At 33.0% G+C, this 17,650-nt stretch overlaps 1 protein-coding gene across 2 annotated transcripts; it reads right to left on the bottom strand.

Moving 5' to 3' along the window:
- Positions 1 to 3,208: 3,208 nt before the first annotated feature.
- Positions 3,209 to 15,490, bottom strand: LOC123537462 (paired mesoderm homeobox protein 1-like). 2 transcript variants are annotated; one of them, XM_045321182.2, is made up of 5 exons: positions 14,921 to 15,490; positions 6,670 to 6,807; positions 5,774 to 5,934; positions 4,565 to 4,672; positions 3,209 to 4,263 (listed from the first exon to the last, which is right to left on the bottom strand). In XM_045321182.2, the coding sequence occupies exons 1-5, from the start codon at positions 15,213 to 15,215 to the stop codon at positions 4,006 to 4,008; spliced, it is 960 nt and encodes a 319-aa protein (XP_045177117.1). In that variant the 5' UTR covers positions 15,216 to 15,490; the 3' UTR covers positions 3,209 to 4,005. The 2 variants fall into 2 exon arrangements, with proteins under 2 accessions (XP_045177117.1, XP_045177116.1); XM_045321181.2 differs by having other exon boundaries at positions 4,541 to 4,672; positions 14,921 to 15,488.
- Positions 15,491 to 17,650: the final 2,160 nt, after the last annotated feature.

Here is a 17,650-nt window from a genome sequence, read left to right on the forward strand (position 1 = left end):
TGCTACTGCTACTGCTACTGCTACTGCTACTGCTACTGCTACTGCTACTGTTACTGTTACTGTTACTGTTACTGCTACTGCTACTGCTACTGCTACTGTTACTGCTACTGCTACTGTTACTGTTACTGTTACTGTTACTGCTACTGCTACTAGTGTAAAGGTATTATTATTATTATCATTATTATCATCATTACTACTGCTACTGCTACTGCTACTCTTACGGCTACTGTTACTGCAACTGCTACTGCTACTGTTACTGTTACTGCTACTGCTACTGCTACTGCTACTGCTACTGCTATTGCTACTGCTACTGTTACTCCTACTGCTACTAGTGTAAAGGTATTATTATTATTATCATTATTATCATCATTACTACTGCTACTGCCACTGCTCCTGTTACTGTTACTGCCACTAGTGTAAAGGTATTATAATTATTATCATTATTGTCATCATTACTACTGCTACTGCTACTGTTACTGTTACTGTTACAGCTACTGCTACTAGTGTAAAGGTATTATTATTATTATCATTATTATCATCATTACTACTGCTACTGCTACTGCTACTGCTACTGCTACTGCTACTGCTACTGCTACTGCTACTGCTACTGCTACTGCTACTGCTTCTGCTACTGCTATTGCTACTGCTCCTGTTACTGTTACTGCCACTAGTGTAAAGGTATTATAATTATTATCATTATTGTCATCATTACTACTGCTACTGCTACTGTTACTGTTACTGTTACAGCTACTGCTACTAGTGTAAAGGTATTATTATTATTATCATTATTATCATCATTACTACTGCTACTGCTACTGCTACTGCTACTGCTACTGCTACTGCTACTGCTACTGTTACTGCAACTGTTACTGTTACTGTTACTGTTACTGTTACTGCTACTGTTACTGTTACTGTTACTGCTACTAGTGTAAAGGTATTATTATTATTATCATTATTATCATCATAACTACTGCTACTGCTACTGCTACTGCTACTGCTACTGCTACTGCTACTGCTACTGCTACTGCTACTGTTACTGTTACTGTTACTGTTACTGTTACTGCTACTAGTGTAAAGGTATTATTATTATTATCATCATTACTACTGCTACTGCTACTGCTACTGCTACTGCTACTGCTACTGCTACTGCTACTGCTACTGTTACTGCTACTGCTACTGCTACTGCTACTGCTACTGCTACTGCTGCTGCTATTGCTACTGCTACTGTTACTGCTACTGCTACTAGTGTAAAGGTATTATTATTATTATCATTATTATCATCATTACTACTGCTACTGCTACTGCTACTGCTACTGCTACTGTTACTGCAACTGCTACTGCTACTGTTACTGTTACTGCTACTGCTACTGCTACTGCTACTGCTACTGCTACTGCTACTGCTACTGCTATTGCTACTGCTACTGTTACTGCTACTGCTACTAGTGTAAAGGTATTATTATTATTATCATTATTATCATCATTACTACTGCTACTGCTACTGCTCCTGTTACTGTTACTACCACTAGTGTAAAGGTATTATAATTATTATCATTATTGTCATCATTACTACTGCTACTGCTACTCTTACTGTTACTGTTACAGCTACTGCTACTAGTGTAAAGGTATTATTATTATTATCATTATTATCATCATTACTACTGCTACTGCTACTGCTACTGCTACTGCTACTGCTACTGCTACTGCTACTGCTACTGCTATTGCTACTGCTCCTGTTACTGTTACTGCCACTAGTGTAAAGGTATTATAATTATTATCATTATTGTCATCATTACTACTGCTACTGCTACTGTTACTGTTACTGTTACAGCTACTGGTACTAGTGTAAAGGTATTATTATTATTATCATTATTATCATCATTACTACTGCTACTGCTACTGCTACTGCTACTGCTACTGCTACTGCAACTGCTACTGTTACTGTTACTGTTACTGTTACTGTTACTGCTACTGTTACTGTTACTGTTACTGCTACTTGTGTAAAGGTATTATTATTATTATCATTATTATCATCATTACTACTGCTACTGCTACTGCTACTGCTACTGCTACTGCTACTGCTACTGCTACTGCTACTGCTACTGCTACTGCTACTGTTACTGTTACTGTTACTGTTACTGTTACTGCTACTAGTGTAAAGGTATTATTATTATTATCATTATTATCATCATTACTACTGCTACTGCTACTGCTACTGCTACTGTTACTGCAACTGCAACTGCTACTGTTACTGTTACTGCTACTGTTACTGTTACTGCTACTAGTGTAAAGGTATTATTATTATTATCATTATTATCATCATTACTACTGCTACTGCTACTGCTACTGCTACTAGTGTAAAGGTATTATTATTATTATTATCATTATTATCATCATTACTACTGCTACTGCTACTGTTACTACTGCTACTACTACTACTACTACTACTACTACTTTTCTTGTGTAAAGGTGTTACTATTTTGTCACAGACGCTCGAGGTCGGGAACGCAGATTTTTTGGCCTTATCCGGCCTTATCCGGCCTATATGTATGGACGTGGAAGAGTCTACGTAATGACGGAGCTTACGGCCTTTATGAATATAATCCTAAGTTTCCATAATCTGAACTTTTAAAAATTAAAGATTATATTATGTAACATAATCTAAAAGGCATTAAAATATCTTCTAAAACTAATGTGTTGTTGTTGTGTTTGTTGCTTGGTGGCTGTTAGATTGGAAAGAACCGAACACATTGCTATTGTTGTAGTCAGTAGACGGCGTTTATAGAATACACAAAAATCAACATTTTTTAAATAAATTTAATACTCAAAACAGTAACAAAGTAAAACAACTTTTTCGGCAAAAAATACATTTTGACTATTCGCACCTCTAGTGAAATACTACATACTATCATCCTTTTGCTTTTAAACAGCATACACAAAAATGTATGTATTCAACGAACCAACACTGAACCTGTTTCTGGTGTAAATTCGGAACAGTTTATTTACACTTCATACTAAAAATATAGATATATATCTGGTCCCACATACAACCAATTAACTCGGCTGAATTTGGTCAATAACTCTTGGAAATAAAATTCAATGAATTCCAAAAAATGAAACATATAACGGAAATATCAGTCCAGTACCGTCACGGTAGACTTATCATGTGTTACAAAACACTGACACTCTTAAAAATGGTAAAAAAGTAATGTTTTCTTAAAATACTCTTTTGACATATCACTTTTGTTAAAAAATGTGTCTTATAAACGAAAAGATTCGCGTCACATCATAATGTTTTGTTTTTTTCTCCAAGAGTGTATAAAAGTTCCATGAAAACTACTCTGTAACAATATACAATTCTAGGTTATTACATTTATGCCGAAAATATGCACCATTGTATCAGCGGAAATCTTGTTCGACTTAAGCCTAAGGAGCACAATAGAACCAGTGCATATTCATTTTATTACACGTGCGTGTACACTAAACTATTATATTAATTAAATAATTTGTTCTTTAGTTTCAATAAAATTTAAATAATCATCATAGACGAACTTTTTACCCCGACGACACACATGAAACTGACGTCACAAATGACTTTACGTTCTAGTATGAAATTTCAACGTTAGTATGGCAAATTATTCACGTTTTAGTTTCCATTGTTGATATGAGTATGAAATAAGTCATGGTAAATGTAATTTACAAGAACAACTTTATTACTCAAAATTTAGGTTTCTTTAGGTTTTCAATAAGATTTATGTTTTTACTCAACGAGTTCGTATGCATTAACAAGATATTTAACAAGATTGTTATCTTTTTTGTTTTTAAAAAATAATGACTGTAGAGTTCATTTCCTCAACTTATTTTTTTATATTACCTCATAAGATCGGGCACACATGAGGTGTCTATTTCACATTTTCACAAACTTTTCCTACAGTTACGAAAGCGTAAGAGTGATCTTCCATAAGCACCAATTAAAAATATATATCTCCTCTAATAAATGCAGCATTCTCATGTTTTAAAAATGTTTTGCATTCCAAGCGCCGCTTCGTAATCACGAGCTTTCATTCTAAGTGAGGCAATGCTGCCACTTCTGTGAGCTTCCGGTGGTCTGTAACCGAAACATCCGAGAGGGAATCCTGGGATACCATACATCGGGAATGGCAAGAATTGTGGGAATGGCGGAACTGGCATTCTCAAAGGCGGAGAAAGTTCTGGTGATTCATTATCTGATGTGTCGTCTGAGTTTGCACGTGCTCTCGTGAAGTGCTGAAATAATTAAGAACCATGCGGATAAGCTAACAACACCGATATGAAATTTTACAATGAAACAAATAACTGCCGTATATATTTTAATAAGCTCCTTTAAAATACAAACTAATTAATTAATTTTAACAGTCTTCTTTTATCTAAAATTCAGTTAGAAACTACATAAAATCAACTATTGCAATTATATGCAGACGAAAAGCTTAAAAAATGGAATAAAATGAGAAAACAGAAAGAAAAAGGGTCAATAAAGCATTTAGAACAAAATGCCTAAGATTACTGGAAATGTGTCTGTTCTCATTACAGTTTTAGGCGCCGGCACGAATGAAACATCTTTCAAGTCCTGCAGTCCGCCAAAATTGCCCAGTTTCTCATACTTTCTCCACTTAGCACGACGATTTTGGAACCATATCTGAAATGGAATTTCGTTATAACTTCATCATTTAAAGCACGAGTGATTCAAAATCATCAGCTTTACTTTCATGAACATATATACGGGCATCAGCTTTATTTGATTACCTCCATAGAACGACTCTGCCATCTGTAACAAGCTGGGCATTTAATAAGTTATGTACACCACATGAAACCTTACCAATATAACCAGTAAAATACACATGCCTTAAGAATAAAATACCATTTTTTTCCGGCCAAAATTCGTAAATGTCCCTTGCTATTTAAAAAGGTATTCTAACACAACCTGATTTGTTTTCCTATTTAACAAAGAAAGCTGAAAACTGCATGTATTCTTTTTCTGACATCACAACCATTACGTCATATAGCATCAACCAGCAGTAAACACTAAACAGGCAAATAGTTGTAATCCTTGGTAAATATTATTTCGATTCTAACATTTTGTTAGAATCGAAATTCCTTCGTATCTAAATTCCAGTGTCAACGATTTTATTCAATGACAATTTGATAATTTGTGTTGGAGTTTACGCCGTTTTTCAACGGTATAACAGTTATGTAACGGCGGGCAGTTAACATAACCAGTGTTCCTGGAGGCTGTACCAGTAGCCCCTACAAACCTGTTCTCCTCAAGTAACTGTCAATTTCCCCACATGAATCAGAGGTGGGGGACGAAATATTTCAGACACAATGTCTTTATCAAATCGTCACGGAGAACATGCGCCCGTCCCGGGGATCGAACTCACGACCCCACAATCCACAGATCTGCGCTCTCCCTATGAAGTTAAAGATTACTGTTTATCTACATTTCACCAAATTCATTTCTTTTCAAATAATGTGTAATTTATTACTTATAGGATTAACCAACTAAAAGTAGGTGGTAACTAGTAACGTCATTAGTTTAGGCTATTAACATGCCTTAAAAAATAAATTTTCACATGTTTATTTAAAAACTTTCAGTAAACATTTGCTGAATACAGACCCTCATATAGCACAAACTATGGACCGGTGATTTAAATAAGGAATTACTGCTATCAATGAACGTTCGTGCACGGAAATACATGTCAAATGTACGAACATGTCTGTGGCATGACTTCTACTATACCTGAACACGAGCCTCAGGAAGGTTGGTTTTCTGAGATAGATCTTCACGTGCATTTACATCCGGGTAATGTGTGATTCGGAACACCTCTTCAAGGCATTTTAGTTGCTCAGCAGTGAATGTGGTCCTAAACCTGCGTTTCTTAAGATAATTTTCATCTGATCCTGAAAATGCAATGAGCAATATCACATAGATTTTAGTATTTTGCACAGCTTTAAAGGGATTAAAATAAAACGTGATATGACTAAGCCATCATGTGTAGGGTTGTAAGGGTCAGCTGAGGTATTATGCGTCAAGTGATGCTGGCTTTCTTAAATTAAAATACTATAGACGGACCTCATTTGTCTAGTTTTTTCAAGTTTCACTGATTTTCTTAAAAACGACTTTACATGCACATTCATAAGTGGTCCGTTTTGTAGCAAATAGCATTTGTTTCTTAAAAAGTGTACAAAATAAAACTGTTTGTTTAAAATATCATTATGTCTTAATGCAGCAAGTAGAATAGTGATGAAATACCGAGAGTTAGACACCACACTCAGTACACCGACACTAAGGAATCATTTAAACACCGGCACATCCGCTCAAATCTTTATATTCGAACTTATCCTTGTTTTCACTCGCAACAATATATTTTAAGTTTTAATACATTTTGTCTATTCAAGAACTGTAAAAAACTCATTTTGAACTTTTTTCTTACAATGCCGCTAACGTAAATTGGGGACTTTTTATTGATGTGAAATTTATGTATTGATGACGCACCCCTATTATTATTGTGTTGTTTTTTGGTCCGGGTTCTTTGACAAAAAGTAAGAAGATTTTTTTTTAATTCTAAATTTTTCACAAAAGATACGTGTTTGTTAGCTCATTGATAGATATTTGTTTCCGCTTTGGTTACTTACCAGCAGAATGTGTGGAACTAGCAGACGGAGTAGGACTATTTCCGCTTCCGGTGTCTATATGCATTGTGGTATTTTCGTTTGATGTTGACGTCACATGGTCTGTTTCAACTGGTGGTGGGCTGCCATCGTCACCAGGTTCTGAAAACATTTATAAAATAATCTATAAATAGTCATGAAGTCAAATGTATATAAGTCAAATATGAAGTAGATAAATGGTAACTGTTTGTAGACTCATTAAAACCAAGTTGTCTTACGAGTTCAAAACTGTTTTATAGTTTTCAATTCATACTGTCGTGCCTGCCGACATACTGTTTAAGATTTTAGTTATTACTTTTTTGTGTCTTATCGGCAGCAAAACTGATATGATCGATGACGTCTCTTTTGATTAGACATTGACTGCTATATATATGAGGGATGGGTAGACAAAGGACCCCTTGAGAAATCATCACTTTCTCTGGTTCACAAAAGCTTTTGTATAACTAGCAGTTCATTCCTCTTACTCATCTGCAAGTTTTATCAATATTTGATTGATGTACTTTCAATTAACACATTTCATAATCCAAGTATCTTTCGTTCTGCAGATAAAGTCCGTTATATCAACCCGCAAGCACACGCAACCGCCATTAATACCCTATCACCCTTTGATTATAATTTAGAAATTAATACCAAGTTTGATTGTAACCCCTTAACAATTGAACAACCTTATTACGCGTATCTCGGTTACCGTTCTAGTGCGAATTTAATTGAAAAATTCATTCAGATGAGTGAAGTAGCAAATTTATTGGTATACATCTTTGTCAAGATGGAAACTTTTAAAGAAAATGTTGGAGTGGTTCTTAAGATTTATCTTGTCAGAAATTGGTATTTCAATTACCTCACACGCTACGTAAGCCTTTGATATAACCAGAATGAATTTATTTCGATCTTTGATTTTATTAGTTATGATTGTAATCAGTTGATATAAATCTAATGTTTTCAACAAGAGCATGTCTTTGTAAGACACCCTTGAACAATTTAAAATGCTGGCTATATTTAAGATCGTTCTCTAGGCACGTCCGCGACACTAATTGATCCCTGTTACAAAGAATTAGAAAGGAGAGAAATATATACTGCCGATATAAAATTGAAAATATGCAGAACGTGCGTGAAGCGGCTGTAATAAATTATTGCTAGGAAAACTTTATAGATGTACTTTGAATTCTGGTAGCTTTCCTTCAAAGTTAACAACAACAACAGCAAGAACAGCAAAAACAAAAACAACAACAACAACAGCAAAAAATAACAATAGCAGCAGCAGCAGCAGCAGCAGCAGCAGCAGCAATAACAACAACAGCAGCAGCAGCAATAACATAAGCAACAACACCAATAGCAACATCATCAACAGGAGATCTTCATTTGCTCATATTGAAAGAAAAGAAATTACTAGATAAACAGTTCATGTATACTTGTAGAATGTCATGCGCAGAGGATTCTTATTATTTTGATATTAAAACACCTATTATTTCAATATCTTTTATATTAATGGAATTCAAACGGAAATAGTTTTCCTGAACATGATTATACTGAAAAATGTATTTTGAAAGAATTACTTTTAGCTATGTGAGTGTTAGTAAGTCGCTTAAACGAAAAAGAAAAAAAAATTAAATTGAATTAGATAAATAAATGAATAAATAAATAAATAAAAGAAAGAAAGAAAAGAAAACGAATTAATAGACGAATTAATAGAAATAAAAAGAATAACTAGATAGACCTAGATAGATAGATAGATAGATAGTTATAGAAATAAATTGGCAAATTTATAAATAAATAATAAAAAAGACCGTAAAATTAAATATAAATAAATAGAATAATAAATATATAAAATAAATGTAAATAATTAATTAATAAAGTTGTTTTTAAAGAAAATAAATTATTGCATACACAAAGAAAAAAATGAAAAAGAATAAATAGATAACTAGAGCTATAGATCAGTATAAAAGATAATTAATTAATTATTATTTAATGTATATGATTTTTTTTTCTCCTTGTTTTTGCAAAATGGAATGGGCCTTACTATAACTTATTTTTTATTTTCGACAGAAACCTGAAATATATACAGTGTACTGATTTGTTTGAATGTGTACTATTTTACAGTTTTCGGTCCCTCTTCAAAAGAATTAGTAAACCTATAACTCTCACTAGTAATAAACCGGTATAAATCCCTTTAGCACATTAAACAAAAATTTATAACCCTCCCCACTGTGAGTGAGCTGTAAATTTGAAATTTTGTACGAATCACCAGTAACAAGTGTTTTCTAATATTTCTTAATCGTTTAAATTACTGCCTCAAATCTTTTGAATTATTGCACGGATTAACTTGCTCAGGAAATGGTCGTGCTTCAAGCGTTGTATTTTTCATTTTCGCTGCGATTGTTTGCTCTTAAAACATTTTGAAAGAAAGATCACTTTCAATAAGGACCCTACATTAGAACTGCACTAAGTAAAGTACTCTTTATAGGACGCGTCCCTAACCAACGAGCGATTAAATTAAAAGGGAATCGTAGAACCCTAAAACTTTAATGTATACTTGCCAGAATATGAGTTTGCTGTAAAAATGTATGCTAATCACCAATCTGAGCCATTTGGACCGCACTTAATAAATAAGCCATATAAGGGCCTTCTGTTTCTTTTACTGACGACTTTATTTTTGAATAAGTAATTTGTTTCATATGTTATGACGACATGACATTATTCTTCATTACGTCATTTATTTGCCAAAGAAAGTAAAATGTAATAATTCTTGAGTTAAGCGAAAGTTTTCACGTAGACATGAAAAACAAAGATTTCAAAAACAATTTCTTATTTATAATTTTAAGAGCGTAAAGGTGATATGGCCTGTAATCTTTGTTATATATGTTATTGATCAACACTGAAGTTTTTACAATCGCTACGTCGAAGTTTTTAGAATCGCTACATTGTTGGTCAATACTGAATTTTCTAGAATCGCTACATTGTTGGTCAGATTTGAAGTTTTTTAGAATCTCTACATTGTTGAACAACGTCGAAGTTTCTAGAATCGCTACATTAAACAACATTGAAGTTTTTACAATCACTACATTGTTGATCTATATTGAAGTTTTTAGAATCGCTACCTTGTTCAACATTGACGTTTTTAGAATCGCTACATTGTTGATCAACATTGAAATTTTTAGAAATACATTTCACGCGGAAGTACATCGAGTTTTACTTTCAGACAAGTCCAGTGTTTTGTTTAGACCGAAGCATGAAGTATATCTTCATGTATATAATTATTACAAACATATAACAACACTAAGAAATAATATCACTCTTGGTATATTATATATTTTTTGCGGCTTACTTTGTAAGTCATCGAAACAATGGTAAAATTTGAAATGACGGTTAAAAAGCATTCAACTCTCTACTTAACTTTAAAATGAATTAGTTTTTGTTATCATAATATTTTCCTGAAAATGGCTTCAAAAGTCCGAATTGAACTTATCATTTTAACTTATTTCAGAAAATGTTCAGTTTCCAATTGTTTGGAAACTACTTACTTTATTTTATATGTTTTATAAGAATGTCTGTAATATACTTCAATTAATGTTCTGTTATAATATTTCCGTTCGCTGGATTTGTTGCTATGATAATATCTCCGACGAATGGAAATACATAATGAGCCGCACCATGACAAAACCAACGTAGTGCATTTGCGACCAGCATAGATCCAGGCCAGCATGCGCATCCGCGTAGTCTAGTCAGGATCCATGCTGTTCGCTTTCAAAGCCTATTGCAGTTAGAGAAACCGTCAGCGAACAGCGTGGATCCTGACAAGACTGCGCGAATGCAAATGCACATTGTTGATTTTCTCATGGTGCGGCTCATATATCATGTTTTCAAGTTAGTAGCACAGCCTCAATAAGTAAATTACCTGTAGTCTCTCCAGCCGTAATCGTAATATGTACGTTTCGTCGCTAGAACTGAAATTGGGATCGTGTCACGCATAAAGTGAATATATCTTATTAAGATACCCCATAAATTTGTGTTTTCTTTCTAAAAGTTTTATTCGATCGTATTGTTTTATTCGATAACTTGATTTTTATATCTAATCTATTTTGTTCATTATCCACCGAAAACCTACAACCTAGTATCACCTACGTAGGACATTGTATATCCTACGTAGGACTTAGTATCTCCTACGTAGGAATACTATCTCCTACATAGGACTTAGTATTTAGTAGGAGATACTAAGTCCTACGTACGTAGCAGAGACTAAGTCCTACGTAGGAGATACTATGTCGTAGATAACACAAATTTAAATCTCTATGCTGGCACAAAAACGCTGCCATAACTTTTCCAGTTTGCAAGAGTTTTGAACTCCCATGTTTTATGACATTATTTTCTTCCTTTTATAATTTTTAAACACCGAAAAGTATTGATAATATTTTCATTAAATCAAAGTTTTTAAAAACTTTCCGATTTTCATTAAATCAAAGGTCTATTCATTAAAATCAGTATTGACTTTTGGGCTTTTCTCAAAATCGTTTATTGAATCCCTTAAAAACGAAAATTTATTTTTCGGTATAGGAAAGCCACTGAAATAATACTGGACAAGCCGCGGCTTCAGGGTTCCACCTTTGATACCTCCACATATTACGCAAACGGCACCTTCATTGGCGTTTTGTTAACATTTTATCATCGGAAAAGGTTGTCAAAAATAGACATTCGGCATTCTTTCCGACAACTATAACCAAATCTCTTTATATCTGAATGAAAATAATTCGAATATGCGCTTCATAAGTAGTACTAACGGAACCATACCAATTTAATACCTTTATTTATTACGCATATTTCATAAATATATTCATTACTTCATTGCGAAAATCTTCTGAGACTTAAATGTTTATGTTGTAGAGTTCAGAGTTACGTTACCTGTCTTGTTAAGTCATCTCGTGTTGCAAAACAAACGCTGAAATATACTAGTATTTAAAAATAGCCCCCCCACCCCCACCCCGTAACCACCCTCACCAAATGCATTGTTTAAGGACAGAAGACCCCTAGTCACTATCTAATTTGTTGGCCGAAACTGGTTTGAATACATTTAACTCTATTTTAGCACTGGATATCTATTAGTTAAAAAACCAAAACATATGTTAAAATAGGAAAGAACTTTTCGTACATCCTTATATTTATCAAAATACTAAAACTATTGGTCGTGTGTAACTATGAAACAGGAACACAACGTCTGTATGACTGTAGCAATGTACATCAGTTTTACATTCGGTTTCAAATTGAAACAATAATTCATTACAAGGTAATTAATGTCATTGAAACAGAAACCAAGTAGCTGCAAATAACTAATGTTTCAGTTTTGGTAAACAAACATGAAACTGATTAGATTGTATGTCAAAACCTGTTAGAAGAAACATTTATATATGTAAGTTAGATCTTTGGATAAACTATGTTTTACTGCTGTAAATTAAAGTTATTTTGATCTGAACAAACGTTACTTTTAATATTTCTTTAAAAACCCTTTCCCATGCATGCTTTTCCTTATACTTTGCATTTAAGTTTTTAATTCTAAATTATTTTAAGTAGTTTTTATAAATATCGATTAGCATCCTTTTTCTAGCCTCGCCATGTAAATAATATGTATTTACGTGATTTGCGAAGAAAATGTTTTACTTGTATAGATAATATGACTGTGTGTAATACAGTAAAATTCGGACAATTTTCATGGCCCCGACTTTTCTTTTGATAATTCAATTTTACAAGCTCTCTGAGCTAGTATCAGAAATTTGTAAACCGGGCCCTTTTTTTTCATGGCCGCTGTGGAATAATTTTTATATTAAGAATATTCTCTAAATGCCGGATGATTAGCCATACTTCTGTGTATTGTCACTTTTACTTTAATAGCATTATCTTAACATGCAATTAATTAACATTTTGGCCTGTTGTTGCAGAAATGTGGTTAATGAGATCATTTATGGATCTGTTGTTGCATTTAGTACTTTCAATTTTTTAAAAGAGTTAGATGTTCTTAAGTGATTATTAAAAATTAAAAGACCGACCTCCACATGATGCATGCGCCATGATTTATATAGAACTGTTCTATTCATAATTCCATGATATTTTAAGAGGAATTTTATGTTAACATTTGATTATATGTGATGTTTGAAAATAAAAGAAAGATTATTGTTTTAGATATTTATTTTTGTTTTAATTTTTAAGTTATATTATTACAATAAGAAGCAATGCATATATGAGCCGCACCATGAGAAAACCAACATAGTGCATTTGCGACCAGCATGGATCCAGACCATCCATACTGCTCTCTTTCAAAACCTATTGCAATTAGAGAAACCGTTAGCCTGACCAGACTGCACTGGTGCGCAGGCTGGTCTGGATCCATGCTGGTCGCAAACGCACTATGTTGGTGTTCTCATGGCGTGGCTCATATTAAAATGCACAGACTAGAAAAAACCTTAGAAGTAATACTCACTTGTAAATCAAATTAATCTGTATTGATACACTAACACTTCATACAACCGGACCTTATACTTGGTCCAAAAAAGGTCCGTTTTTCAGTGTTTTTGCAGTACTGTGATATATGTCATTATCATGTATGTGCATAGATGAGACATGAATAAATAAAAAAAAGAAAGAAAGAAAAAGAAATAGATATATAAATAAATGAATAAATAGAAAATATCGATATCATGAGGGGCGTTGCACATTTCATCACTATTTTGAACAGAAACCAAGTCTGTGTTGCATGGTGTTGCGTTGCGTTGAATTGTGTTGTGTTGCGTTGCATTGCATTGCATTGCATTGCATTGCATTGTATTGTATTGTATTGTATTGTATTGTATTAAGAAATAAATAGCAGGATTTTGGGCTGTTATTCATGTTTATTGTTGAGTATATAACCTTTTGCTATGGATAGAAAGTAAACTGTCTTGTTATTGATAGAACTGATTAAAAGATCACACTAAGTTTTTTATCATCTTAGAATTGGAAGAAATCTACTAAAACACTGGTAAATATCTCAAGAAGCTTACAAAAACATTATATTAAACACTTAAAGAACTGATAACTTTCCGGTCATTTGTCATAACTGGTTGCCCAAGGCCTTAAAGGCGAAGACTACGAGTTCTGGCTATTGGTCGCTAAGCCATTCAACAAATGTTTTATTTCATGACATCAGAAATAAATTTCAAAGAGTTTGATAAAATTAATTTATACATCATTCTAACATAGTTCAAAAGAGCAAATTAAACAGATCTTGAAAGAAGTCTGAAAAACACTAAAGAATTTTTCTTTGTATTGATGCTTATGCTCCCTTTGTAAAAATGGTTTAAGCTCCACATCTTTCAGAGTAATCTTATTAAAACTTTGATAGACACATAATGCTAATCTCGTTTAGTCTATCCTGTTTTTACAGGAACATGAAAGACAAAAGTTAATAAAGAATAAACAAGCATTCTGTCCATTAGTTTCTAACTGCTCAAGATCCTACTTAGGACAAAGTTAGAACCTAGGAGTAAGGTGTTTCATGTACATAATTTTAAGCGTTTCTTTGCTTTTCTTAGAATCTGAACCGAGCAAAAATAAGATAGATTTGTCTTAGAATTGAAGTAATGAAACCTTTTTAATAGGATACATGTTATAACCTAGGAAATAAATGAGTTTTAACAGCTCATACTTATTAGGGAACTTGGAACGAAACTTGCGAACTTTGATGAAACGGGCCCCAAATTTCTTATCATGAATAAAAAATCTTCATATCATCAAAGCAGTTATATATATATATAACACTAATAGCTTTTGTCATGAGGTTGCTATCGGAAAGATGTGTCGTACACTCAAGTTCTTTTTTGAACGAGACAATATGGCAAAAAAGGGAAAAATAAACAAAGATAACACATGCTTGTATAATGAACCAGATGTCACATTCCATCACCGGCTGGCGCAGACAAATCATCATTTCTTATTCAGGCTAACGTGCACATAAATTTGTTCAAAATTGTTATGAACAAGATCTATACGCAACCAAAGCCATGATGCCTTTTACACAACTTAGACTCCATAAATAATTGATTTTGAGATATCAGTTCTGCGAAGAGACGGTTTGAAATATTGGAAATTAAGACGTGAACAATGCTTACATTTGCGACATTTTCATATAATGGATAAAGCAAATAAAATCATATGATCATAATAATTTCTGAGATATAAAAACAAGCAGACATACCATCTTTAGTTTCTAGCCTGTGTTCTAGAATGTGCTGATCGTCGCTATCTTGTTCTAATGTTTCGTCAGTATCTTCAGCAACTTCATCAATAATTGTAATACCAGTGTCTGCTATGCTTGCACCTGTAACACTTGAAGCTGCCGTTCTTTGTGAATCACAACCCTCATCCAACTCTTTGGTATTTGTTTCCTGCATCAATCTACCTAAAATCATATCTATCGAGTATCTATTGCCACTTTTAGTTGGAATCTTAGCCCGTTGTAAAGAATCTGAATTTATTACTCTTGACTCCATTTTCAAACAAAAAAACCTACGCTGTTCTATGAGCTGATTTTCTTTTTCAGTTTAATTTTCAAACTCTATCATTTCGATTTCAAAGAAAAGAAAGAACTAAATTTCGTAGATCAATAATTAATCAAAATCGTCTACGATATTGAAAGTCGTGGATTCACAAATTGTTGCGATTTACTTTGAAAGCGTTTAAGTTAAAGTTTCAAAAAGAAATTGACTGCGCTGACGAGTTAACAATTGAACGGTATATCTACTTAATGGGCCATATCTAACGCGTTTCTGTTTGATTTTGGGTGTTTGAGGGCTCATACATTATGTCAGTAAGAGATAACTGATAAATTTGACGCACGATATTGGCCAGTTCTTGTCTGAAGGGCCGTCTGAAGATGTTTCGGGGGTGTTAACATCACATTCGGAATTATATTAGTTTAAGTTAATTTCATTCGGCCATAATAAGTGTATATATCTTTATTTTCTTTTGGTGCAGATGTGTAAATCTTTGTTTTTGCAGATTATTATAATCACATAGAAGTATACAAGTGTACCTCCCGGAGCGAAAATTAATTTACAGTAAGAGCAGCAATTGAACGTTAATGCTGTAGCAGTAATTTAAATGTGTATTGCATACTTTGATTTGCATTTAAAGCGCGGAACTACTTTTTTTTATGGCGTAGAACATTTTTTGAATCGAAGCAATGACGAGTGATGCTGAGACAAAGCGAACAAAACCAGCTTTATTTACAAAAGATTTAAGAAATCTGCAACAACAAGATTTTTGATGAGTCAAGTAAAAATAAAAATTGAAAACCCGTTATTTCACTCATTTCATGAATATGTGATTGTTGGAAAATACGTTTAAAGCTTATAAGTGAATTAACAATTATATATGATTCTAACAAAATTAGATAAGAATTTCACGCCTGAATTTCCTTTTCAAGTTACGATATGCCATATAATACATAAACGATGCCCCCATTTTTGATTTGAGCATCGGAGAATGATAACAGACTTTTACTCTATTGTAAATTACGAAGATGTAAATATATTTATCTGAATTTAGACAAACTTGCACAGTATGAAGAATTTTTTTTTTTTTTTCAGTGTTTTAAAGTTGCTTCAGTTTAAATATATTTGGAGAACTCTGTTCGAAGCCACACGTTTTCACGTGTCGTAAATGATCATACCTGGTCGCATCTAGACTTACAAAGTCTGTTGAGATCAAATAATCTGCAATAATATTAATTTCTTTCTTCATACTGACACTTACGTTTTCTCAGAAAACTATCTTAGAGTCAGAGAAATTTACAAGAAAGTGCTATTAAAGAGGATATTATAGTAGAGATATTTGTTTTGAAGGACCCTAAGGACTGATGCCAGTCTAGGTCGCATCTTGTTGTTGCGCGTCGTATCACGCGATGACCCATACAGGACACCGTCATATCTAACAGAACCAAATTACAGAAGCATCGTTTTTCTATTATGAACAAAATCAAGTTGTTGCAATTTTTACACATTTTGTTATTTCGTTTTGTAATATATATATATATATTACTTTTTGGAGATAATGAATATATTCACTACATTTCAGAATGTATAAGTCTAAAAATACTATTAACAAAATAGAAAAATAGAAAGGGAAAGAAGAATCTTTGATATTGTCGCAAAGTAAGCAACTTTCGGTTCAAGTGTGTTGTGCTGTTTCTTTTACAACAGTGACCAGAGCTTTAAACCGGAAGCTAATAAAGTGGAGATATTAAATTCGATTAAAGATTTGTAATCTATTTTGTAGTTTTTAATGTGACTGGTGCAACTTTCATGCATTGGAATAATTTCGCCGTCATGTAAAATAATGTACTTGATTATCACCTATAAAAAAGACACAGCTTTTAACTAGTTCCATTTTCCAGCGCGACGTAATGTTAGAATCTGTCAAATACAAATTTTTTATAATGTCCGTTTTCATAATAAGCCAGATACATCCTAAAAGAAGAGGACCGGTTTGCATTTAATTTAAAAACACATAAATCATGCAGATTTATATAACTTTTACTCCGGATTTGATAGCGACTTATATTCAACAAAAACATTCATTTTCTGCTCTGTCAAGATCAAAATACCTTTAAAAGATCTCGACATAAGACTTTTGTTTTCCAACATGGAGAAAATATTTATGTGTCAATTATTTTAAGTGTAATCCGGGAATTTTCATTTATACATTCATAAATTTATATAATTTAATTGATTTATACATATTTTTCTTCCAACTAATAATTCGCATTTGTATCACCTGACCGCCGAAGGATACAATATATTCCGTATTGGACGACGCAACAACCATGCTAATTAACTAAACATGAAAACCGTTGACAAAATAATTCAATATAAATTTGACGCAAAGTTGCTATATATGTTTGATTTTCCTCATATTTTACTGAGAA

This window comes from Mercenaria mercenaria, chromosome 17 (assembly GCF_021730395.1).
Source record: "Mercenaria mercenaria strain notata chromosome 17, MADL_Memer_1, whole genome shotgun sequence".
In the NCBI taxonomy this organism is placed as follows: domain Eukaryota; kingdom Metazoa; phylum Mollusca; class Bivalvia; order Venerida; family Veneridae; genus Mercenaria; species Mercenaria mercenaria.

Excerpts from the sequence above, each read along its gene's own strand:
- LOC123537462 (XM_045321181.2), bottom strand. The coding sequence starts at position 15,215 with ATGGAGTCAAGAGTAATAAATTCAGATTCTTTACAACGGGCTAAGATT. Across the intron at positions 6,808-14,920 it reads CAGGCTAGAAACTAAAGATG|AACCTGGTGACGATGGCAGC; the intron begins GTATGTCTGCTT and ends AAATGTTTTCAG. Across the intron at positions 4,673-5,773 it reads TTCCTGAGGCTCGTGTTCAG|ATATGGTTCCAAAATCGTCG; the intron begins GTATAGTAGAAG and ends ATTCCATTTCAG.